Source organism: Carassius carassius, chromosome 30, assembly GCF_963082965.1.
Source record: "Carassius carassius chromosome 30, fCarCar2.1, whole genome shotgun sequence".
Lineage (NCBI taxonomy): Eukaryota > Metazoa > Chordata > Actinopteri > Cypriniformes > Cyprinidae > Carassius > Carassius carassius.
Window position 1 is genome coordinate 28,381,291 of NC_081784.1, and position 25,334 is coordinate 28,406,624.

General features: G+C 40.5%; 1 protein-coding gene across 2 annotated transcripts in view; it reads right to left on the minus strand.

Annotated features, from left to right (window-relative positions):
* LOC132110986 (dystonin-like) overlaps positions 1-25,334 on the minus strand; it is a 158,164-nt gene that overhangs the window by 54,740 nt on the left and 78,090 nt on the right. For both annotated transcript variants that reach the window (XM_059518140.1, XM_059518141.1), the window contains 20 exons: positions 23,661-23,798; positions 19,096-19,184; positions 18,844-18,952; positions 11,618-11,770; positions 11,243-11,440; positions 10,770-11,054; positions 9,774-10,322; positions 9,270-9,446; positions 8,575-8,698; positions 7,874-8,082; positions 7,310-7,627; positions 6,694-6,860; positions 6,379-6,535; positions 5,694-5,820; positions 5,478-5,534; positions 5,146-5,381; positions 4,758-4,887; positions 4,388-4,587; positions 2,469-2,964; positions 323-1,791 (listed from right to left, as the gene is read on the minus strand). In XM_059518140.1, coding sequence (XP_059374123.1) covers positions 323-1,791; positions 2,469-2,964; positions 4,388-4,587; positions 4,758-4,887; positions 5,146-5,381; positions 5,478-5,534; positions 5,694-5,820; positions 6,379-6,535; positions 6,694-6,860; positions 7,310-7,627; positions 7,874-8,082; positions 8,575-8,698; positions 9,270-9,446; positions 9,774-10,322; positions 10,770-11,054; positions 11,243-11,440; positions 11,618-11,770; positions 18,844-18,952; positions 19,096-19,184; positions 23,661-23,798 — 5,388 coding nt within the window. The remainder of the gene's footprint in view (positions 1-322; positions 1,792-2,468; positions 2,965-4,387; positions 4,588-4,757; positions 4,888-5,145; positions 5,382-5,477; positions 5,535-5,693; positions 5,821-6,378; positions 6,536-6,693; positions 6,861-7,309; positions 7,628-7,873; positions 8,083-8,574; positions 8,699-9,269; positions 9,447-9,773; positions 10,323-10,769; positions 11,055-11,242; positions 11,441-11,617; positions 11,771-18,843; positions 18,953-19,095; positions 19,185-23,660; positions 23,799-25,334) is intronic.

Genomic DNA, 25,334 nt, shown 5'->3' on the forward strand with positions numbered 1-25,334 from the left:
ACTGTAGAAACAGATCTAGTTCATATTAAAATTCAAAGCTAACGTTTATTTCATGACCTTTAATGTGTGTGAGACTACTTCATATTCACTAACTGCAGTGTTACTATTTTTAGTGAAGCCTTTTGAGGATGATGTCATCTGGGAATAAAAAAACATGTTCATTTACAGTAAAGTTATCTCATTTTTTTCATTAAACGTGAAATGGACAACTTGCACAGTTCTTATTCGCAGTCTATCAATCCTTTCAAATGTCAGTGACTGCTATGGATCTTCTAGAAGGGGAACAGAACAAGGTGAGATATGTAATGAATCTTAATTTTACCTTGAAGGACTCCAGTTGTTGGTTAATGACTTCTGTTTCCAAGCCAACAGACCCTTGGGACTCCTCTTGTTTTTCGGCACTGCTCAGTTTATGGCTAAACACCTGCGCCTTGCTGTAGAACTCCTCCAGATGACTGAGGGTCTCCTCAACATGTTCTCTTCTACCCGTGGCTCGGTCCATCAGCTTTCCACACTGCTTCCCCAGGGTTTCCAAGTCTCTCTTCAGACCCAGGAGATCTGGAGAGGCCTCTGACTCCAGCATCTTTTTGCACCTGTCTCTGCCATTGGCTGTGCTGGTCATCAGATCCTGAAGTCTAGCAACAAAGTCTTTGACAGTGCTTTGCTGATCCCGTAAGGTGTCAAGATCCCTGTCTACAGGAGCCATTCCATCGAACTCATCGTCCAGGTCTGTGAAGTTTGCAAACATTTCACGAATACTGTTCTGGAATAGTCCAATGCCCTGCAGTTTGTTCTCCAAGGTGGAGCATGCATCCTCTACCTTTTTGGTAATTGACATGTGGTCTTTTTCCAAGCTGTCTGCCTGAAGAAGAAGGTCTGTCACACCTTCCACCTCAGAGGCATCTACCACAAGACTTTTTGCAACATTTTTAAGATGCTCAACCTGGTTGTGGACACCCTCTAAGCTGTTCTGCTGAGCCTTCATGTTGGTCAGGTTCTTATTGCTGTAGGCCTGGACACCCAAAGCTGAGTGAGAATCAAGCTGTTTCCTGGCAGCCTCCAGCTGCCCTTTGGCTTCTTTCTGTAAGTCGTTGAACTCTTTTAGCTTCTGTGAGATATTTTCTAATGATTCTCTTTTAAGCGTTAAATCTTCTGTCAGCTTATCGACTCTTTTACCAATAGCTACCTTCTCCTCCCTAACTGAATCTCCATCTGAGGTGACTACCTCCAGGAGGCTGTCTGCAGCTGCATTCATCATCACAACTTGCCCTCTATGCTTCTCAACATCTTTCTGGATGGCCTTCAACTGTGAGAGGGAGCCCTCAATCTCCACTGAGTTTGCGCTAAGCTTCACATTCTTCTCCCTGTCTTCAACCTCTTGCAACCATGAGCTAAGTTTCTCATAGTGTTCTGTGTACTTCAGTGCCCTCTCCAAGGCCCCTTGAAACTTTTCTGCTTTCTCAGCATTACCTTTCTTCACATCATGCCAGCTAGAATTCAGAGCAGAGAGCTGTCCCTGAAGGGCCACCTTTTCTGCCCCCTCCGTGCTCTGGAGGAGAGCTTCTCCCTCTTTAATGATGGTGTTATAAGGTTCTTCATGCTCGCTAATTGCCTTTTGAGCGGCACTGTTCTCCTTGAGACAATGTTTTAACTTCTCTGCATTAGCAGAGATGGGCTGTGGCGTACACTGCTCCTGCAGAGTCTGATTCAGCCAGGCTTGGAAGTCCTTAGATGTCTGATGGAACTGCTGGGAGCTGGCAAAGGCTGAGTTGAGCTGCTCAATCCGCTTTCCTGGAGGACACAAGGAAAGATATAACAATGTTAGATAAGAAGTCACAACAGTTGTCACAATTATGTAATACTGCGTCCGAGCATAACGTGACAAGTCTCCAGTGCCAAGCATTTTTCTGCAATGACTGAAAGCAAAAATGCTGTATGAAGAGCACAACCAATTGGAACTTGACTGATGTCCGCTATGGATCTACAGAACGTGGAGATTGTGGGGAAACCCAGTGCTACGCAACAGAAATAAAAACCAAGTACATCTTGTCATAATTGGATAATATTAATCACTTGTCACAACTTGGTTAACAGTTTACACAGTGTTTGTTCTCTCTCTTTAGGATATGCATTTTAAAGGTGAATAGGACTGGTTTCAACATTTTGGAAATATGCATGTAAAATCAAGCACAGGTGGAATCTGCTGATTTTTTTGCATATTCCACACTGATTTTGGGGATTGATGGAATCGATTCAATCTTACTAAACTGTATTCAACTTAGCTGAGGAACATTATCAAATTAGCTAAAATATTTGATAAATTAACATACAGAGGTCAAAGGATGTATATGACTTTATGAATAAAGGGCATTCAAATTCTGGGAAGGTTTTGGCACAGTTGTATGTGTGCAAATAGAAAATCAGGATATTCTGTGATGTTGCAGATAGAAGCAGCCAAACTACAATACCTGCTTTGTCCTCAAGTTGTATAAATGGTTTCGTGATGCTCTCAAGCTGTTTTGTCAAGTCTGCTCTGAGATACTCTTCAGTCACCATGGCAGAGAGCTCAGAGCAGACGGTTTCTGCCTCCTTCAGCTTCTTCTTCTCCTCTCGTAGCTGAGCCAGGATTGAATTAGTGGCTTCAATCTGCTTCTTGACTTCATCAGGTTGGGTGCTGAGGGCCTGCTGGTTATTAAGTTCAGTCTCCAGACAAGTGGCACTTTTACTGAGGCTTCGCAAGAGCTCCTGGAACTGAGTGGTCTTGCCGACAGCCTTCTCAATGAGAGCATGTCTCTGAGACAGCTGACCTGTCAGGGCCTGCCACTTCTGGGAAACAGATGCCATCTGTTCTTTAACCTGCTCTACGGTAGGATCCTGCTGCTCTGACGCACTAGCAATGGCTGTGGTCGCATCAGTTAACTTCTCATACTGAGGCTTGCGGCTCTCGAACTCCTTGAGGAGAATCTAATCAAAGAATCAACATATGACATTAAGTAATAGGCATTAAGGGATAACTAATCTTCAGTTGCATAAGAGATAGTACAGCATGTCACTCCATCTTTGTAACATAATAAGATAGATGTCGTCATCATCCCAAACTTTCTTCCATGAAACAAGTGTTCACATGAAACAAGCAGCATTTTTCATTTTACCAAGCTCTATAAAGCTCCACATACAACAAAATAGCATGGTAACACTTTAGTTTAAGGACCGATTCTCAATATTAACAAGTTGCTTATTAGCATGAATACTATTGGCATATTGGCTGTTTATTAATACTTATAAAGCACATATTAATGCCTCGCTCTTCACGGCCAAATGCTACATCCCTTAATCCTACCCCATATCTAAACTTAACAACTACCTTACTAGCTATTAATAAGCAGTTTATTGAAGTTTATTGAGGCAAAAGTCATAATTAATAGTTAGTAAATAGTAAGAATTGGACCTTAAAATAAAGTGTGACCAAAAGCACACATGCCCATGTGACCAGTGTACTATATTCCAAGACTTCGAGGATGCACTGAATTATGAATAACTATTTACAATCACATCAATGATACACTATTGGTGACTAATCAAGTGTGATGTGCAAACAAGAGCTACTGTACATATGCCTTTCAGAGGAACACATCTTCATTTTGATGTGTTCCTTATATGGCTTATAGCAAATTTAGTGTGAGAGTCATATGAATTACTCTTATGGTCCTTTTTAATGTTTGGCAGACTCAAAGAAAAAGCACAGTAAGAACATTGTTCAAAATATCTTTTCTGTTCCCCAAAAGAAAGTCACACAGATTTGGAACAACATGAAGATGAGAAAATGATTACTCTATTGAATATGAAGGGTGTATGGATATAGATCTTGCTGTATCATGTTTATTGCAGCATGTAAATAACACAGGAGGACAGCTTAATATTTAAGACACCTTAATGTTATAAAGAAACATGCATGAATTAGAAAATAAAGCACAGGATGACCTTGAAGTTTAAGCATTATTAAGCGCAACAAGCCTATAAAAAAAAAACAAAAAGAGAAAGAGAAAAGCCCTCACTGCTCTTGACCGAAGAACTTCAGTAGCTTTAACAATAACTAGGCAGTTGTTTACATTTATGTATTTAATTTACTGTGCCTTAAGAATTTAAAGCTATTACATTTATATCTTCCTTTATTGTAGTTGTCCTATTGCTTGTAATTTGCATCTTTTTTAAGGTTGGCACAGAACCAGCCTTAATGTAAAATATGCTGTCATTGCTAAATAAGATTACTCATTTTTTGAAATAAATTTGGAGTGAACTATTCATTTAACATCATATAACCTCTAATATTTGATCATGTATGGCATTCATTCGTTGACATGTATGTTTACAGTGTGACTGCCAGTACCTGGACTTGCTGCTTTTGTGTGTTAAGCATGTTTGGGTCCACAGACAGAGGCCCCAGGACGCCCATCATCAGCTCCTTCTCCTGCAGCCACTGTGAGAGCTGCGGCTGGGTCGTCTGGAAGAGCTCCAGCATGCGGGACGACTCCTCCAGGTGCTGCTTCCGGATCTCCACTGTGCCCCTGACCTCCTCCCATCCTGCGTCTGCGTTTGGAGCAGAGTACACATCACTTTATCACTCCCAGCTTCACTTTAGCTGAGCATTGATTCAGAGCGACTATCACAGAAGATAAGTGTGTGAATCTGCACCTGGCCATCCACACAGATGAGCAGATAAAAGTAGATGAATGGTTTTGGATGTGATGCATGCATACCTATCTGTGCCAGCATGTGCTTCCACTTTTCTGTCTCGGGTGAATCAGGGTGCTCCTCGATTAAACGGAGCAGATTCTCCCTGAGCTGCTGAAGCTGCATTTGCTTTTGTTTCATATTATCTTCAAAGACCTGCAAGACAGACAGAATAATCAACCATTTCAATGTTTATAGCTTAAAGAATGGTCTTACACTGACATACTGTCAAGGTTTCCATGTACAATTTATTGGAAAGTTAACACAGAATGTGTGCACTTTCTTCAGACTTTCTGCAGTGATTGTTTAGGAAAATTTATGAAAGTATGTGGAATAGCCTGAAATATGGCAGTATACTCCCAGAACGACCTGGTAACCTCCTACAAATAATCCACAGTAATGAATTTAATGTACCTTCTGTTGCTCTATCTGTGATTTTACTGTGTCTTTCCCAGAAGGATGGCTACTCAATGATGTTGCTGTTTTCTTTGTTTCTTCCATCCACTGACGTAAAGACTCAGCTTGTTCATGGACACCTAGAACTCTCTTTAACAAAGCGCCGAGCTCAGAGGACCTGGCCTTCAGGAGTTCCCCCAGATGTTCATAATTGTTGTTCATGTAGGACATGTTCTGCTGTACCAGCATCAGCTCTAATGGCAAATAAAGTATATGCGTATTGTTTTACAAACATTAGCTATTGGTCACATCTAGAAATTAAAAAATGCATCACTAGTATGAACTTTCACCTTGGTTTGTCAGATAGGAATGGCTGCCTGTACCAGAACCATTACTGACAGCTGATCCTAAAGAGAGAGAGACAGAGAGAGAGAGAGAGAGAGAGAGAGAGAGAGAGAGAGAGAGAGAGAGAGAGAGAGAAACATTGCATCTGTTAGCTTTCACGCTAGGTGGAATTAATGAGCAATCATGTAGAATGTGTAGTCTTAAAACATTCCTGGAAATACCTGAGTTGTGACGTATCTTGGCTTTGGCCGGTGATGTCAAAACACTGATTAGGCTACATAGAGCAGATCCATTGCTATTTATATCCTGGACTGCAGGAGCTTTGGAGGTCCAATCGTCCAATAAGCCCTGCAGACAACATAAAAAGACCAGAAAATATAATTTAGGAATTTTCATAATTTTCTATTGTCATTTGGAACATGAAACACAGTCTTGAATAGTGAGCAGTGAGATTCAGAAGGCTGGAGAAACACTTTAAGAAAGGAATGCGTGCAAATCCGTGATCCGTTGTTTTTATTCTCCTTATATGGGGGATTCTTCAAATAAACATGTCAGTTCCTTAAGAGGAAATAGATTTAGAAATCCTTAATCTTTCTTTATTTTGAGTCTTTAATAAAGTCTAACCAGTGCTGATCAATGTGACAGAATGTTTGCTAGAATGATTCTTTCCCACACAAACAGTTCTTCTATTATAATGTCACAAAAAGTACTAAAATGCAATACTTCTTCTTTTTTATCAAACATGTCGCAATGCAACAAATTGATAAATAAGTTTTAAATAGTTAAAAGTGCCTCTAACTGAAGAACCAGCCTTCCTCAGTGAGAAGTGTGTCTTCTTTTAGTTATTTTCTGTTAATTGACGTCATGGTTCTGTCCTGAAGGTGAAAGGTTGGCTCCATCACTCACATGGACTTTCTGCAGGTCTGTTCCCAGGCTCTGTTCACTGCAGTTGGGCTGAAGCTCTGGCACTTGCTCTTTTGTCTCCTCCAGCCATTTCATTAACACCCCTGCGGCAGCTCTGAACTCCTGCAGCTGCTTCTGACAGGATGAAACCTCCTCTTTTCTGCAATACACAACACATATGCATATAGAGTTTAATTAAATAGCTGGCAAAAGCATCTTCACATCTATCACATTCTATCACAATTTGAGGCATAGTCTCTGCTTTTAATCTAAGTATTGTTTTTTTATGCTAAGTGCTGTTACTTAATAATCACTTACTTCTCAGTAATAGTGTCTTTAAAAGCATTAAAGTCATCAGAGATGTTCTGCATCTTGCTCTGAAGGAGAGCAGTGCTTCCTTCTGGACCCAGTTTGCTGAGCTCCTCAGTCAGTTTCTGGAGTGTTCCCATGTCCTTTGTGTGCTCGGCTAACTCTTCATTTGTGTCCTACAAATAAAGATTTGATTCAAACTTCAAAATGTGAAACAGATAAACAGAATAAACAGATGACTGAACATAGAACACAACTGTCTCTCTGTCCATTCCGTTTTTTACTAATGAAAAAATTCTTCCGTTACGTCACAGTCATGCTTTTTATCGGCAGATGGTATTATGAGATGGATATTTCCATAATAGAGCATTACATTGGACAAAAAAGAAAAGAAAAATTGTATTCACCCAAAAATTAGTCATCAGTATCTTTAGTCTGTATTCTTAGAAGAGAAAGACTGTACTTCTTATATTTCTTATATCAACTATGGGCCATTTTTGTCCATTTTTTGGAAGACACATATGGCATTCGGTATAGATTTTGACCTCAAAGCTACGTGACATGAACCAAAGACATAAAACATCAAATATGTAGTTCACTGGGTCTAGGAGAGTGAGCAGCACACCTGGAGGAGCTGGGAGAGCTCAGTGATGTTCTTCCCTGGCCCGTCTGACTCTGAGAGAGCCTGGGAGCACTTCAGCACAAACTGCTGCACCTTCTCAGATGTCTTCTCAAACTGCTCCACCTTGTCTCGGAGCTCCTCCATCTGAGCCACCTTCTGCTTGTGCCGCTCAGAGGCGTCAGTAAACCGCTGGGACAGGCCCTCCATCCTAGTCTGGAGGAGGACGCCAGCGGCCGGCTCAGCACCCTCCACAAACGTCTTCACCTTTGCCTTCATGGCCAAGATGCTGCTCTGCCTGCTGGACATGTCCTGCTCCACGGCCTGAGAGAAATCGACATTACCTTTTTTGTTCAAATGAAATATTTATTTCAATATATATATATATATATATATATATATTCAAAACAGTTTGGTAACTGATATTCTACATAAAATCATTTTATTTCCCACAGAAGAATGAAATGCAAACAGGTTTGGAACAACACGAGGTGGTATCTTCATCCCTTTAATTACGCAGTTTTGTCTGGTATGCTTATACTATGTGATGACAGGTCAAAGGTCACATACTGCCTCCTTGCTAAGCGCATCTGCAACGGAGCTGGAGTCCAGCAGCACTTTGGGCGTCTCCTTCACGCTCTCTTCCACCTTCTCCATCCAGGACATCATCTCATCCAGGCCGTCCTGCACACTCAGGGAGCGCGTCAGAGTCACCTGCAGCTTCTCGTTGCGGTCACTCACTGATTTCGACAGGTTGTCATATCTCTCTGTGATGTCATCTACAAACAGAAACTTATTAAAGTTTTCTTCCCAAACTCGCAGTGTGTGTTTCACACCGTAAGCTTGAGGTTCGCATCAGCTTCATGTCAGTGTAACTGCAGACTCGTGAGAGTATTCAGACTTTTTAGAAGTTGGTCATTTATAAACTTGCTTTTTTATGAAATCATATTTATTCTTGTCCATCAAAAGTGTGTTGTCACTTTAATTGTGAAAGCATGGCTTCACTGCTGCTCAGCGATACTCCTGCTCGATGCTCGATGCTCACGTGCTGCTGCTGCTCCTGGTGTAAGTGCACTCTTTCTTAACATGCATGCCAAAACAATATATTGCCACTTAAGCTTGTGGTGTGAAACCGGCCTTATACTGTGTTTCATTTATAATATATTTTTTTCCTAATATAGGAATCATTATTTTTATTATTATTTATCACTTCTTATTTTTCAGAAGTGGTGTGACCCAGGCATGTTTTCGTGAGACTGAATTGGACTCACCCACTGTCTCCTGAATCTCTTCTGGATGGGACAGCAGGTCTCCCTCTGCGCTGATTAAAGCATCAGCTGTTTTTCTCAGCGAATCCACCGCAGCCTGACGGGACGTTGTTTGCCCTTGAAGATTCTGGGACAGATCAATGCTTATTACAATTCACTAATATAAGTGCAGACTCATTTTCTTAAAAGCACAACATCAGTGGTGTGTGATCTATATCCATCTCAATACGCATTATGACACAGTGACATTAAAAAGGCTGAGATGTTTAGCATAAGGACATAGATACGTACAAGGTCAGAAGACAGTGGTACTATACATCTCTAGACAACAGTAATGCAGCATGAATACATTTCCTCTGTTTGCATTTGATCTGACTGCTGCTCAGATGAATCTCCTCTGAGTGCATCATGGGAGAAGTAATCTATTTAAGTGCGATTAGCATTGTCTGCATCTGTATCCACTTTTGCAAGAGCAACTAGCTATAAAACCCCACAAGCAAATTAAATCTGAGCTACTGTCAGTTATCTGTGCTGTGGCATGCTTTAAGGGCATGCTTTTTTTTCTCATTTGTAATTTTTGTATCAGGATATAAACAGAAACAAAGAACCACAGAGATCTCTGGCAGACCTCCGCTGTTGGACACATTATAACTGTGTCATACTTCTGTGAACTGAATATAATGATATAGTGCTCATGCCTTGGTCTCCTCCAGCTGTCTCTGTAGGGTTTGTGGGTCTCCAGCGATGGGCTCGGACTGCTGCCTTCTGGACTCTTCCTCAGAGACATTCAGCCACTTCACCAGAGCACCACTGGCGTCTTCATACTTCTTGTACTTGTCCACCACGTCTTTCAGGTTATTTCCAAGTTGATTACACTGAAACGCGTCAGAAATATGCTTTTTTAGTTTATCACTTCAAACAAAATAAAAGACCTGCTGAATACTGGTTGAATGTTTGCTGAATTTAGAGGCAAATGCTGCCATCTATTGGTTGCAATCATAAATGTCTTCATTTCCCATCCAGAAAAATGATTCTAACAAATCTTGTTTGTGCAGAATGCAATTATACTGTTCCTGGAAATAGGCTTATTTTTTAAAAGCAAAACTGAATTTCTTATTTCTTTCTTTTTGATTTCGCTGTGACCTCTAGGATCTGAAAATTCTGACACTGATTCTACATAAAGACCAAAACCAGAAAATGACCTGTGTGTGCAAGGCTTTGTAGTGACTGGCGGCAGAATCCAGCCTTTCTTTCACAGCAGCACAAGTCCCGGACATATCAACCACTGGCAGACCGCCAGCTCCCCCAGATTCACTACAGTCGCAGGCCTTCGCTGCGTCCAGCACCTTCTGACCGGAGATGGTTATGAAGCGCAGGTCTCCTTTATGAGAGATGACGTCCTCAGAGAAACTCTTCTGTCTCTGTAGATTGTTACTCAGAGTGTCCAGACCAGCAGCGGGCGCACCGAGCTCCTCCATCTCCCCTTGGGCCTGCTGTAACCAGGTCTCAAACTCCTCACAGACCCCCTTGAACTTCTGAAGCTCCTCCTGGACAGTCTGGACCTGCTTCATCTGCTGCTCGGCCTGCGTGAGAGAGGCCTTGTAGCGACCCTCCAGCTCTCGAATGTCCCTCTGTAACTTGTCTTTTTCAGCGGGTGACAGGACCTGAGCCTGTTTGTCGAGTAACGCCTGTGCCGATTGTGTGGCGATGATCAGATCCTGCTGTTGGGACAAGATCTCCTGGTGGTGGGCCTGTGGAGATGGGGAATTGAGAGCTTAGTAAGTCACTCTAATTTAATGCGTTTAATTTCCTTGAAATCTGAATATGTTAACAATTCAGTACTTAATTAAATATTCTGGGTCTACAGATCATGAATGTGCCAATATAAATAAATGATCTTATGGTGAATATAATGCTCGGAACGGAGCTGAACGGAGACAGCTTTCAAACATGTTTCATGTGTCACCCATGAACTGAATCTAAATAGAATGTGGGTCATGCAGCAAGACAGTAAAAGTCTAAAGTCGTTCTAATAAAGCAGGGTTAAGGTTAATGTTTGAATGTCCAAGTCAAAGTCCAGACCTTATCCCAACTAAAATGTTCTGGAAGGACTTGAATATGTCTTGGGTCATATTTATTCAGGAATATAGAAAAGTTCACAAACTTTCAAGCACCAATGTATATACTCAAGTACTTACTTTAACCCTGTTAAACTGCTGGTCCAGGTCCAGGTTTTTACCGTCTTGTTTTTCGCCAGTACACAGACTTGTGTTGTCTGTAGTATCAAATGCATTTCCATTAGGATCATCTTCCTCTCCAATTATTCTCTTCATTGATGTGTTCTCAGGCATGTTTCCATTCTGTTTAACCATCTGGTCCTTTTGTATTCCACCCATTTCCTTCTCTTTCCCAACGTTAGAGATCCAGTCCAGAAGACCCTCGATCTTAGTTTTGCTCTCTTCAAGTTGTTCAACAGCTGCTACCTGTATTGTTGCACATAGAAGGAAAAACAGCTTTGGTTTAGAGAGATTTTTGGGAGTCATCACAAACCAAATGCAACAGAGAAAGTGACTAAATTCAATCTGTTGAAATCTTTTGGTTGAACAGTGTTTGGGAAGTGTTTTTCCCCTCTAACCGTCTCGGTCTCCTGCTTGAAAGCACTGGTTAATACCTTCTCTAGATCTTTCCTTGACTCTTCTGCCCTCTGGTTAAGCATGTTCACTTTGCTCTTCAATTCCTCCAGTTTGTTTTCAAGAGTCGATATCTGCTCTGGAGTGAGTTTGCTACGATTCTCCTCCAGAAACTTCTTTGTGCTACTGATGACTTCATTGAGAGCACTGGCATGAGCCTGCAGGTCTTTCTGTAGAGCCTAGGAGAGACCAACACACACACACACATAACTAATTGTAACAGGCCACACAACGCCATGCATTACTGTGATTTTATAACAGGTTAATGGGGTGTATCCAGGCATGCACACCACGGTAAAACAACAAATATGCCTATTCTATGTACAAGCATAGTAGAAAATGTTCCCAGGTTGTACCTGATGCTCTTGTTGGTATTGCTGGAGGTCTCCCACAGTCTTTGCACTGGCAGCCGTTTGCTGGTGGCCAATGAGGCGGTTTTCTGTCTGTGTCAGATCATCAAACAGCTCCTGCAGCTTTTCTGAAAACTCCCTCTGCTTCTCCACAACCGCCTTACCACATAAAGACTCAGTTAGAAAAGAAACCTCTTCCACAGAGCTAAAGCAGCAGCAAACGAAATAATGAGCAATGAACCATGAGTAGTGACTGAGTATGCTGTAAACATGCCAGCCATTCAAAGGGGTTTTGGCAATAGTAAAGAAAGGTGGGTTAGTGCTGCCTTTACTGTTCACATAGAATAAAACACTGGTCCTTTGGTAGTAATAGTTGAATAGGTTCAGGCAGCCTGAAAAATGCAAACATGAAGAGAAGAAGGTTAGTTGGTGGCAGTGAACAAGCCATGGCTCTTCTGTGTTGTAAATAGAAAAAAGTCATGTGATTAAACTCAGCAAAAAACACACACACACACGCACAAATAATACATTCATGGATAGTCAATTCTGACTTAAAAATATAATTAAAACTAATAATGAAACTTTATAAAGACCCTATGAAGTTTTTTGGGGGTTTGTAGTATATACCAGCTTTGAGGATTAAATTTGCACTACATGCTAGTGTACAAACAAAAACTAATAAAATAGTGATTACCCATGGGCATATCCAGATTTTGCAGCCATTAGTAGCAAGATATTGTCTGTGCCTTAAACAAAATGCTACTTCAATGGGTCTTTTATGATACCTCTTTAGTGGAAATCCATTTTCCAACACTTCATATAAAAATACACAACACATCAAAGCAACAACATATCTTCATGCATTTTCATCTGATTAGGCAAAGGTCAAAGGTCAGTGTGATTTCTTCGATCGCTCTCAGACCTTCTGCTGAGTCTCCTCCTCGCAGATCTCCAGTTGGACCTCTAGAGTTTGTCTTTGAGTGAAGACTCTGTCCATGAGCTCTTTGTATGATCTCTGGGTTGCACTGAGAGCCCTTAGAAGGTATCTGCTATGAGTCGGACTCAGGAACTGAGCATGCTCAGAAATGAAGCTTTGGATATCAAAAGCAGTGTCTTCAAGGAGCTGCCGGGTTCCTGATAAATCTTTCACTATATCCTGAACCAGGAACAATTATAAAAACTAAGTAAAACTCACCAGACTTAATTTGATGTGGTAGATAAACAGTACATTGTAAACTGTGTAAACCTTGTATTTCAGGCAACTTTATCAATATTTTCCAATAGCGTACAAGACAACTTACCTTATTTTGCTGAACCTTGTTCCTAATTCTTTCTATGTTATCAGCATCCATGATATCCAGCTTAGACACCATCTCAGAATTGTCTTGTATACAAGCTGAGACCTTATCAAGACAGCTTAGCAAATCTTGATGTGAGGTTTCCAAATGGATCTGTAACCCATATTTTAACAATTATGAGAATATAATTTTCATCATTTTCTATTGCTCTTGCTTTCTTTTCATGCGTCTTTACTAACCCTCACTGTGTCAATGGCTAGTAGAATAGCATTACTTCGCTCAGATGACAAGTGGCAAACATCTGTGAAACCATTCTGTACATCTACATAGACTGCAGCCAAATATTGGTGGCTTTGCACGGGAATGAGCTCATTGGTGGAATTCAGAAGTTGCTCTGCAATACTCAAATCTGGTGTAAGCAAGTCAGAAAGGGCAGCAATCTGTGCTTCCAGAGACTAGAAACAGAGTGGGGGGGTAGTTGGGGAACAAAAGGAAGGAATTGTGAAGAAGAGCAACAGAGTAAAGGAACAAGCAATAGACACATCTGCACAGATAACCATGCTGACAGAAAGCAAACAACTGGAATACAGCGGGTCTGCAGGTTAATAGACTTTCTGTCAAGTTAAAAGAGAGGCTTTATATTTTATAAGTGACAAACCTGAACTTCCTCTAACTGACTATGCAACCCCTCAATGTCTTCTGCTAATGGACCTTTGGTCTGCAAGTCACTTCTCATATCTTCAAGAGTATCGCAATGATCCTGAAGCCTCCCAACACATTCCAAGTAATTCTGGGTGGAATATCTCTGCAAGAAGTACACCATTATACTTACACCTTTATCCAAAACATGCATCTGGATGACGTGGAGTTGATAATACTTTGCAAATCACAGCTCGGCTGAGTAGTATCAATACTCACTCTCGGTTTGACTCTGTCTGTTTGCTTTATGTTTGGATCCTCTGCCATGGAGACCTGGTGGATAGAGCCGGTTGGCTGGAAGGCATCTTCTGCAACAGCATCATCTGTGGTTGGAACAGCAATGCTTTTAGCTTCCATGCTTCCATCTCTCAGGGCAGTGCACTCCAAAAAACTGCTTAGCTTTCCATCCACTTCCTTGAGCATTTCTTGCTCTCTGCTTGTGGAGATCCTCTGAATCATCTCCAGCAGATCAGTCTGATGCTTTGGTTCATCATTACTCTCGTGAGATGGCCAGTTCTGAGATTCTCTTTGTCCTTCATGTTTTTTCAAATCCAAGAGGATATCTGGGTCATCACCCTTTTCATTTGAGTGGTGCTGAATAATTTCAATAATGCTATCGATGGCTTGGTTATTTTGTTTTTGAGTCTCGTCCATACTTGCTCCATCCATCCTCATTTGGATTAACAAATTTAAAAAAGACTTTAAATCACTGCTTCCCATTGACTTCAGTAAACTTTTATCTTCAGTCATCGCCATTTGCGGTAAATGAAGGTCATACTGGTGTATACCTTCAGCAACTACTGTATCTCCAGCTTGAGACTGGTTGAAGATGTCTGCTCTTTGTTTGCTATTCTGATCAAGCATCATTTTAACAGAAAGACTTGGAATTTGGTGGGCAGACTTCAATTCGTTTGATTCTGTGAATATATCCTCTGAAGAATGACCCAAGGATGACTCTAGCATTTCTACCACAACTTTTACTTGTTCATCATTGTGACATGTAAGGTCTGATTCAGATGACCTGGCTAACTCATCTTTTATAGTGGCATTCGGGGCCACATTATTACAAAATATGCCTTGCTCACTTGGGTTCAGTATGTTATGATTACCTCCACTTGAATCAACTTGACTTGAATTAGTAACAATTTCGAGTGGCAACTGCTTGGAATTTTCAGTCAATCTAGCTAAATCTATCAAACTGAGCTGACATGTGTCCTCGGATCCTTTGAAACCCACAGAGTCTTCAATCTCATAATTCTCTAATACCTTACAATCAATAATGCTTTCTGTACAGACCACTGTGGGCTCATGTTTTGTTTTTGGTGCATTTCTGAAAATTTCTGACATGTCCTCATACTTAATCTCTAGTGCTCTATTCTCTGAACTAAACGCACATGAATCCTCATCAGAATGCTCATGATCTAGGTCCTCAATTACATTTTTGGCATATTCAACTTTATTTGATGCATGCACTTTCTCATTCGATATATTCTGAGCTAATGTGGACTGATCATCAGTACTTAAATCCACCTCTGCTGCAGTCTCCACTGGTGACTTGGCACTTGCACAACATAAAGACGGGGTGGACTGAGCTTCTGCAAGTGTTGTAACTTTTCCAACATCCTCCACCTTTGGTAGCGAAGTACTCAAGCTCTCAGAAAGGCCTTTGTCAAAAAATGCATTTGTTGTTTCAGACTCCACTTTGGACCTGTTGAATTCCTGTTCAAGATTAAGTACACGCTCTGATTTCCTTTCTTCAGAGCAGATATCACTTTGAGAGGAACATGATATCCCAGGGTTAATAACCTGACTCGCTGTAGTCTCAAGATATGCCATCTGCCTGATACATGGTGAAGGATTTACAGTTTCACAAGAAACATTAACAAGAAAAGTGTCTACTCTGTTATTTGGTCTTTTAATCTCATTCCCTTCCAAAGTGAAACTTCCTTTTCTGTCATCTGTAGGATCCATAGTCTTGAAATTACCACATTGTACATCACAATCCTCCCCTATTTCATCAGTCTCAGAAATTTTATCAAAAATATCGTCTTTTGCTGAAATATCTTTAGACAGCATGCCACAAATGGTGGGTAACAGAAGATCCTGACTACATGTTTTGTGGGTAGATACTTGTGTGGCTTCATCTGATTTCAAGCTTATTTGCTCTTTTTTTGCTAAATCAGGCACCATGATGTCTTCTTCCCTTTCATTCTGCTGTGAATGTAGCATTCTTTCTGCCTCTTCATCATCCAACATCCCAGACTGGTGGGCATCATATACACTGAGCACACACTTTCCCTCTGGATCAATGATGGCCTTCCTGATTGCCTCTGAAGAGAGAACGCTTCGGCTGATATCATCAGTAATCAGACCCGTCTCTAAAGCATCAAAAATGCTAATGGTACTTCCAACTGCTGAATCATAGAGACCACCAAAAAGGTTCTGCTTTTCCATGATCTTTAGTGCTACTTTACTTGAGATGCAACCTTTACTAACAGAAGTGTTCAGGGCTGACAAAGAAGCATTTTCGCTCTCTTTCAAACCATCCTCTTGAAGCTCTTCTAAGAGAGTCTCTTCATCAAAAAGGCCTTTATCGAGATGGTTTCCAGAGGTAACATCTAAAATCCCACCTTCCTCCACTTGTGCCCTAAGAAGATGGATGGCATAATCTCTCTCAAGTTTGTCATCCCACACAACATCTGTATGTGGAAATTCAGAGGGCATTTCTGCATAGCTGGTTGTTTCACTGGACCGTAGTGGTGAGTGTTTTGAATATATTTCCTGGTCTTTACTGGCATCATGACCTTCAGGGTCTGCTACCATAGAGGCAGTGGCTGCTAAAGAAAAGGCTTTTTGTGGTAACTGCACTGCATCCGATGACTGAGGGGAAGCTGGGTCACTTATGTCTGACTGGCACTTGTCTATGTCTGAGCATGTAGAATTCTTAGGCAGATTGTTAGTTTCAATTACAGTCATCTGTTCAACACTGTCTAGGACAATATCACATTTATGATCTGTTTCTACAGCATTTACAACAGATTCAGAGGGTAGAGTAGGTTTTAGGCAATTCTGTAATGCATTTGAATTCACAACTTCATGCTCTTCTTCTGTTGTGCTTTCCAAAGGTTCACATATTTGCAATTCTCCCAAAGCACCATCAGAATTCATACAAGCGTTGTCATCGTCAGGATTTAGTAGAGACTCTGAAACATTCATATAAAGCCTGCTAATCTCATCTACATGTTCTGATGTTTCAAAGAGTAATTTAGACATTTTATTTAATTGCCAATCAAAGATCAACAGCCTTTGGCCTGACTCTGGATCCATATAGCTATTCATCATGAGGTAGGAAATAAATAACTGTTTCGCCTCAGAGGGAGATGGTGCATCTGAGGTGTTTTCATCACTGATTTCTTCAGCGGATAAACAAAATCCATCGATTTGAAGCTCCTTCATTACCAGCCAGGATGAAAACCTGTTTTTCAGTTCATCTATATCAGGGAACACATCTGGGATTTCTATTGTCTTCAACAACTCTTTTGTAAATGTCTCAATTAAGTTATCCTCCCCAGCAGAATCAATGTCAACTACCTCAGAGGTTTCAGGTATGTACAAGGCTGTTATTTTGTGCCGGTTATGCAGCAGCTCTGACGCCAGTTTGTCTGTGATTATGTTTTGCTGAAGAGAGGTGGAGAATGAGAGAATTTCACCAGCGTTAGGCCAAAGGAGACCCATGAAGGCCTTCTGTCTCTCCAGAACTAACAACGCACTGCTGGAGCTTATTAAGTCACACTGGACAGCCTCATCGACTGTAAGTCTCGCCCCGCTGCAAGGATTAACAATGCCACCATTTTGAGCCTGATGGCTCAGTATCTCACTCGCAGTGTTCTGATCGATCAGACCCTCGGATAAGGCCTGCTCAACAGTCAGCTTTCGGCCAGTTTTGGGGTCAGCTATGCCTCCTGCAAACAACTGGGTGCTCAGCAACCGAAACATGGTCTCTCTATCAATGACGCCCTCGTGCGTGGCTTTCATAATGGTGATCTCCCTTCCAGATGTCAGGGATATAGTTCCATCTTTTCCAAATTTCACTGGAAGCAGGCGAAGACCTGTTGGCTCGTGTATTATGCTTCTCTGCACAAGCTGACTAAGTGTGACTTTTTCTGCAGTGTTGGGGTCAATTAAGTTCTTCCATGTGTCCTTTCTCTCCAATATCTGGATAAAGAGGGACTGAGGTATCAGACCAAGTTGAAAAGCCACTTCCAGATGTAAAATATCATCAGTGTATGACAGTCTTAACCCTCCAGTTGCTAGCTGGATTTCAATGATCTTTATAGCTGTTTTCTCAGATATAGCCCCATTTTCCAGCGCTGCCATAACCGGCAAGGGTTCTAAAGCAAACTGAAGATCCTGAAGACATTTTTTAGTTTCATTCAATTCTTGCAGTTGCTTGCGCATTGCATCATCCACAAGTTTGTGCTTGAATGCTTCCTCTAATTCCATATGCAAGTGCTGTTCAGGCCAAATGAGTCCAGATGTTATAAGCTGTGCCTCTAGAAGACCAAGTCCTGTGTTCTGGTCGATGAAGCCATTGTTCACAGAGTAACACACAGACATGACAGCTCCACTTTCAACATCCAGAATCCCTTGTATGACCTGCAGTGCCTGGAGAGAGATTAAAGAAATGTACGTTCAAACATGATCACTAGATAAATTTTCATTCTTGGTTATAAATAATATCAAACATACTCACCCGGTCTATGGATTGTACTAGCTCAGAGCAAACCATCAGCAAGAGAAATGGGACACAATAAAAGCTTACATGCATCTGTGAACACAAATCTTAGTATTGTGTAGAACGACAGTTAGAGAAAACACACTGAGCGTTATGTTATTATGTGCAGTGTGCTGAACCCCATGGAGATAAAAAGAGTGTTCTCTGGGTTTGCTGTGAAGAAAGAGTGAAAGTGGCTGACATGCAATCTACGTTTACAGCATACTCAGTTTACCATGTTTTCAATTACACACATTCTTGATGGAGTCTTTCTCCATCTTTGCAGTGGTGGCATTGAAGAGTTAAAGAGGCTTTTGGAAACTGTCTTACCATGCTTTATATTTAAAGCTGTCAAAACAAAGGTTAGTCATGCCGTTGGAGAGAGTGTTTACTCTTCACACACAACAACCTCCATATATAACCAGCATTTGGTTAGCAGTGGCAGAATATCTTTATCTCACCTGATCGGCCGAGGAAGCTGTATCTGCGCACTGCTGAGAGAGCTCGCTGTAGGCCTGATGAAGAGAATTCAGCTGTTCTTTTGCTTCTTGCTTTTCTTCTTCAGTCATTCTGATGAAAGAATTGATGACAAATTTTTTTGCAAAGGAACATAAAGCTCTACAACAACACAGACAAGCACATGCAAATAATCAATGCTATTAGAACTGCAATTCATTATCAGTAAATTGTTTCATATCCGTTGACTGACATACTTGTCACTGTGTTTGGTTAGTATCAGCTGGGTAGTTCTCAATGCTTCTCCAATTTGTTCCTTTTTTGTCACCATCTCCTCCAGTGTCATCTATAATAGAAAACGGGAAGTCAATAAAGCTTCACAAACACAGTTATGTTAAGATAACCTCAACTGTACTTTAAAAACCATTTCATCCAGCATCTACTGTAGGTCATTTAACCATCTGAAATCAGATAAATGTTTACTGAACCATTAGTCATACAATTTGCCAAAAATGTGGGGACATGATACTATTGAACATTTGAAAACAAATTCCATGATTTGATCTTATATATTTATTGGGGTCCAAAGGTCTAAGACTTAAACTAAAACAGTGAAGAATTTAAAGTTTAAACAAGAAGATATTGTGATTTCCATCTATACAGCCATCCATTTTCCAAATGGCTTATCCACTGTAGGATGAAACATTTTGGCCAAAAGACAATCTAGGCCCAGATTTAGTAAACAGGGCAAACTGGCATAAGAGCGCAATTCCAAAAAAGTGTTAATGGGAGTGGAAATTTCTGCGGGTGATCTACTGACAATGCGCAAATGAAAGAACACTTTTTTAAAGGGAAACTCCTACAAATTAGTGGTGGAAATTATGATTCTTTCAAGAGATTTGTTCATTTTCAATTCGTTCACCAAAATGATTCGTTCAGATTCGTTCACTGATTCGTTCAGTGACCATTTCTTCGTATTACACAAAATATGCCAGCAGGTGGCGAAAAAGAGTTTCATGTGTTATGTCTTAAATCAACGAATGTATTCACTTGTTACAAAAACTGATTTGGCTTTATTAAAATGTGTGCATAATCGAATTCAATATATAAAGTCTATTTAAGTTGTTCAGATGAACAAAGCACGAGGTTTTCTTGCATAATTAGCATTTTAATTGTTTGGTCAGAGAGTTCATATATTAGCCTATATATTCACATTCATAAATCGGGGAATAAAGCTGGAATTATGTTCTGTATGCTAAATATGAAAACAAGCGTATGTGCACAGTAACTATAACTGCGCTTTGCATTTTGCGAGATTGACATGCTAAATGGCCAACTGACCCGGTTTACTCTCATTAATTTTGTTCACGAACGAGATAAGCTATGTCACGAACGACATGTATCTGCTCATTCAACTCGTTCGTGAATGACATGTGTACCAGTTCAATCATTTCATTCACGAACGATATCTCTAGATCTCGTTCAGACTCATATTAAACTCGTTCAGTGAAGGGTGTGTTCATTCACTACATTCAACAAATCACATGATCCGTCACATGTCATACTCGAAGGCTATTGGCTCGAGGTTGAGTAACTCTTTGATAGGATGAAACAGTTCACAGATACCTGGTTCACCGAGATGCCCATGTGCTGCTAATAGCGCCCTGCTGCTGTGGAGGGAGGAATTTCAGTGAACGAGAAATATGAGTCAGTGGATTACGTGAACGAGAATGATTCGTTCACCTAAAAGATTCGTTCAAAAAGAACGATTCGTTCACGAACGACACATCACTACTACAAATGCATTTTCAATAAGGTCAGGCACATAAATAACTGTGTCCATGCCTTTTCAGAGTGAATTCTTCACTGCACGTTTTTAATAAATCCTGTTCGTACTATTTTAATGGCAAAAGATGGTTTGTGTTGATAAATCTGGCCCTTTCTTGTATCCAATTAATTTATTCCCTGTGTCTTTGGATTGTGGGAGAACCCAGACACAAGGAGAACATGCAAACTCCACACAGAAAGGCTTTCTGACTCCTTCTTGCTGTGAGGTGACAGTGCTACCCACTAAACCACCCGGCATTCAAATTTATTATGTAATCTTTTATAGATACAACCCGAATTCCGGAAAAGTTGGGACGTTTTTTTAATTTTAATAAAATGAAAACTAAAGGAATTTCAAATCACATGAGCCAATATTTTATTCACAATAGAACATAGATAACGTAGCAAATGTTTAAACTGAGAAATTTTACACTTTTATCCACTTAATTAGCTCATTTAAAATTTAATGCCTGCTACAAGTCTCAAAAAAGTTGGCCCGGGGGCAACAAATGGCTAAAAAAGCAAGCAGTTTGAAAAGATTCAGCTGGGAGAACATCTAGTGATTAATTAAGTTAATTGATATCAGGTCTGTAACATGATTAGCTATAAAAGCTTTGTCTTAGAGAAGCAGAGTCTCTCAGAAGTAAAGATGGGCAGAGGCTCTCCAATCTGTGAAAGACTGCGTAAAAATTTTTTGGAAAACTTTAAAAACAATGTTCCTCAACGTCAAATTGCAAAGGCTTTGCAAATCTCATCATGTACAGTGCATAACATCATCAAAAGATTCAGAGAAACTGGAGAAATCTCTGTGCGTAAGGGACAAGGCCGGAGACCTTTATTGGATGCCCGTGGTCTTCGGGCTCTCAGACGACACTGCATCACTCATCGGCATGATTGTGTCAATGACATTACTAAATGGGCCCAGGAATACTTTCAGAAACCACTGTCGGTAAACACAATCCGCCGTGCCATCAGCAGATGCCAACTAAAGCTCTATCATGCAAAAAGGAAGCCATATGTGAACATGGTCCAGAAGCGCCGTCGTGTCCTGTGGGCCAAGGCTCATTTAAAATGGACTATTTCAAAGTGGAATAGTGTTTTATGGTCAGACGAGTCCAAATTTGACATTCTTGTTGGAAATCACGGACGCCGTGTCCTCCGGGCTAAAGAGGAGGGAGACCTTCCAGCATGTTATCAGCGTTCAGTTCAAAAGCCAGCATCTCTGATGGTATGGGGGTGCATAAGTGCATACGGTATGGGCAGCTTGCATGTTTTGGAAGGCTCTGTGAATGCTGAAAGGTATATAAAGGTTTTAGAGCAACATATGCTTCCCTCCAAACAACGTCTATTTCAGGGAAGGCCTTGTTTATTTCAGCAGGATAATGCAAAACCACATACTGCAGCTATAACAACAGCATGGCTTCGTCGTAGAAGAGTCTGGGTGCTAACCTGGCCTGCCTGCAGTCCAGATCTTTCACCTATAGAGAACATTTGGCGCATCATTAAACGAAAAATACGTCAAAGACGACCACGAACTCTTCAGCAGCTGGAAATCTATATAAGCCAAGAATGGGACCAAATTACAACAGCAAAACTCCAGCAACTCATAGCCTCAATGCCCAGACGTCTTCAAACTGTTTTGAAAAGAAAAGGAGATGCTACACCATGGTAAACATGCCCCGTCCCAACTATTTTGAGACCTGTAGCAGAAATCAAAATTGAAATGAGCTCATTTTGTGCATAAAATAGTAAACTTTCTCAGTTTAAACATTTGCCATGTTATCTATGTTCTATTGTGAATAAAATATTGGCTCATGTGATTTGAAAGTCTTTTAGTTTTCATTTTATTAAAATTTAAAAAACGTCCCAACTTTTCCGGAATTCGGGTTGTAGATAATTTGTGACCATGTGAACTTCTTTGTACAAAAGTTACTGAATAAAAGTGCTCTTGGGAACATTTATAAATCTTAATACAGATTCTGAAATACATGTCATTTTTTATGTTATGCTTTCCACTAAAATTGTTATGCTGATAATATGGTTATAATAAACAGAAAATGTCAAATACAAGCATTTCCACAAGTGGCCTCAGACTTTTGGATCCCAATGTGTTTTTAAAGACATTTAAGCATTGCCATGTTTATATGAACATCAGGATTGAGTTATAAAGCTTTTGTTTGGAAAAGTATATGGAAGAATATCTGTAATTAGGAATGTGAAACAGTAGATGAATGAATGGTCATTCAGACACAACTTTTTCTAATTTGAGAAAAAGTTTATTTTACATGGCATGTAAATTGTTCTCTGTTTTGGGTCAGTCAACAGATCATTTGCCAGCTAAATTACTTGGCTTTGACAACCAAGCAGCACTCCAAAATGGGTGGTGTGCAAAACTGTGCTTGATGAAATGTAGAGATATACAGTAACAACATCACTGAAGCAGGGAATTTCATAACCATCAAAGAATGCAGTGATTTAATGTCCACTGTAATTTGTACAGTTTATCACACTGTACATATACTGTATGTTGTAAATGTATCTGACTGAGCTACGTGTACTTATGGATACATTTTTACTCGATTATCACTTTTGTCCCTTGTGTAACAGTGAAAAATAGTGACCTGATGACTGATCCAGATGTGATCTAACAAAATAGTGATTATTGTGATTATATCAATTACTACTTTAAATAAATGGGTAGATACTTTGTGGGTAAAAACTTTCTGTGGAATGTGGGAGGGTAACAGAAGCAAGTATGTGAACAACACGGAAATATGAAGAGAGACACAATAATATCTTTATTCAGAAACATAACAATGGAAATGTGTATGTTCTGATGTGTTTGACATAAGAAAAGGTTGGAAATTATGAAAGCAGTTCCCTGAAATGCTCACTATGTTGACAAGACGCTGACATAAAAACAGCTACAGATCCAAATCTGAAAACCTGTTGAACAAAACAATGAAAAAACAATCAGGTAGTTTGACTTGTTTACCTGGGGCTTATTAGTGCCCTCAGTGCTGGATTTGCCATCACTTTGAGCCTTTCCGTCTTTGTTTGGATTCGTTTTCATCCAATTTAACAACTTGTTAACCTTATCACCATGCTCTTTCTTCTCATCCTCAACAGACCTCTAAAATCATTGGGGGGAAAATTGTATGGTGGATTAGAAAACAATGTAAAACATTCATAATTAACAAAATAATGTCTATGTCTGAATACAATATACAACATGAAATCAGCAGGTCTATAAGCTTCCAGCCATTTTAAATGGAAGCATATTTGGCAATAAATTAAATATGCCATTCAAAACAAAACAAAAAAAAATGATACAAGACATTTTTAAATAACATCTTACAGTAGAAAAAAACCCACGTTTAATATCTCCCATTTTCACCAATATGACTTTCAGGATAAAAATATATTTTATTTTAGATAACGCTCCACCACAAAGGGTAGCAAATATACTAGCCATGTCTATTACTTTTTCTGCCATTCACCATGGTGTGATATTAGATAGACACTGTCCAGAACCATATCAGAAGTGCTGATAGGTCCAGAAGTATTGGAAGGATGAAGTATTGCCAGCACTATGGGGCTTGGTTGCTTCAAGAAGGACAAACCCAGTGTGGCTGTCAAAAACACTCTTTTCTAGAGCTTCCTTGAGAGACATTTTTCGCTTGGTTTTGGGGCAGGTGATACATTTCGAATAGGAATGGTCGTGTTGAAGATGTGCAGCTGTCGCTTTGTCGATCAAGCAATTCTGTATTGCATCCTCCAAAGAGACTCTCTCTTGGCTCTCTGGGCTAATGAGTCCACCACTCGCCAGTTGAAACTCAAGACACTTCGCTCCAACATCTTTCGGGAAAAGGTTCTCTTGCATCGCCTGGGCCACAGTCAAAGTCTTTCCGCTTTGAGGGTGAATGATACCATAATAGGCTTGCTCAAATTGCTGGAGCTGTCTGGCAAAACCTTCATCCAAGAGTCCTCGATGTTGTGCTTCTTTAATCAGAAGCCTTTCTCCAGATGCTGGATCACAGATGCCTCCAGTGCAAGCCTGAGCTTCTAGCAACCTCAGCGCGTTGAGTCGGTCCACAAGGTTCTGCTGGTGTCCTTTGAAAACCGGGACTCGTTTCTTCAAAGAAACATCCCAGAGTCCTGCAATGGGACTGTGTGGAACTTTAAAGACAACTCTTCTGGAAATCAAAATATCAGCTAGCTCAGAAATACTGAGCTGCCCACTCCGGTAGCTGTTGAGCTCTTCCATTTGGAGAATTTTCAGACTAAGAGCATTTTCAATGCAAAGCTGCCGCCCACTCTTATGGTCTGTTAGCATGTGTAGAAGGTTCCTACTTGAGTCCATGATTGTTATCTCCTGCCATTCGCTCTCTTGTTGTGAGAGAAATAGGTAAGTTCTCTTGTCAATGTGGTTGGCCTTATATGCTTCGTAGGCTGACATTTTCGCACCACTTGAAGTGTTGATGACCGATGTCCTGTGTTTGCTGGATGGTGAGAGGGTGTACAGATGCTGGTCACCAAAAGGAAGAAGATACACTCCACCATTGACATCAAACACACAGATTCTGAGCAGTTCGCTATAGTATGCCTTCTGCCCTGTTTCTGGGAAGTGAAAATCTTTTGGGTTGCTGACTGGATCATAGAGACTTTG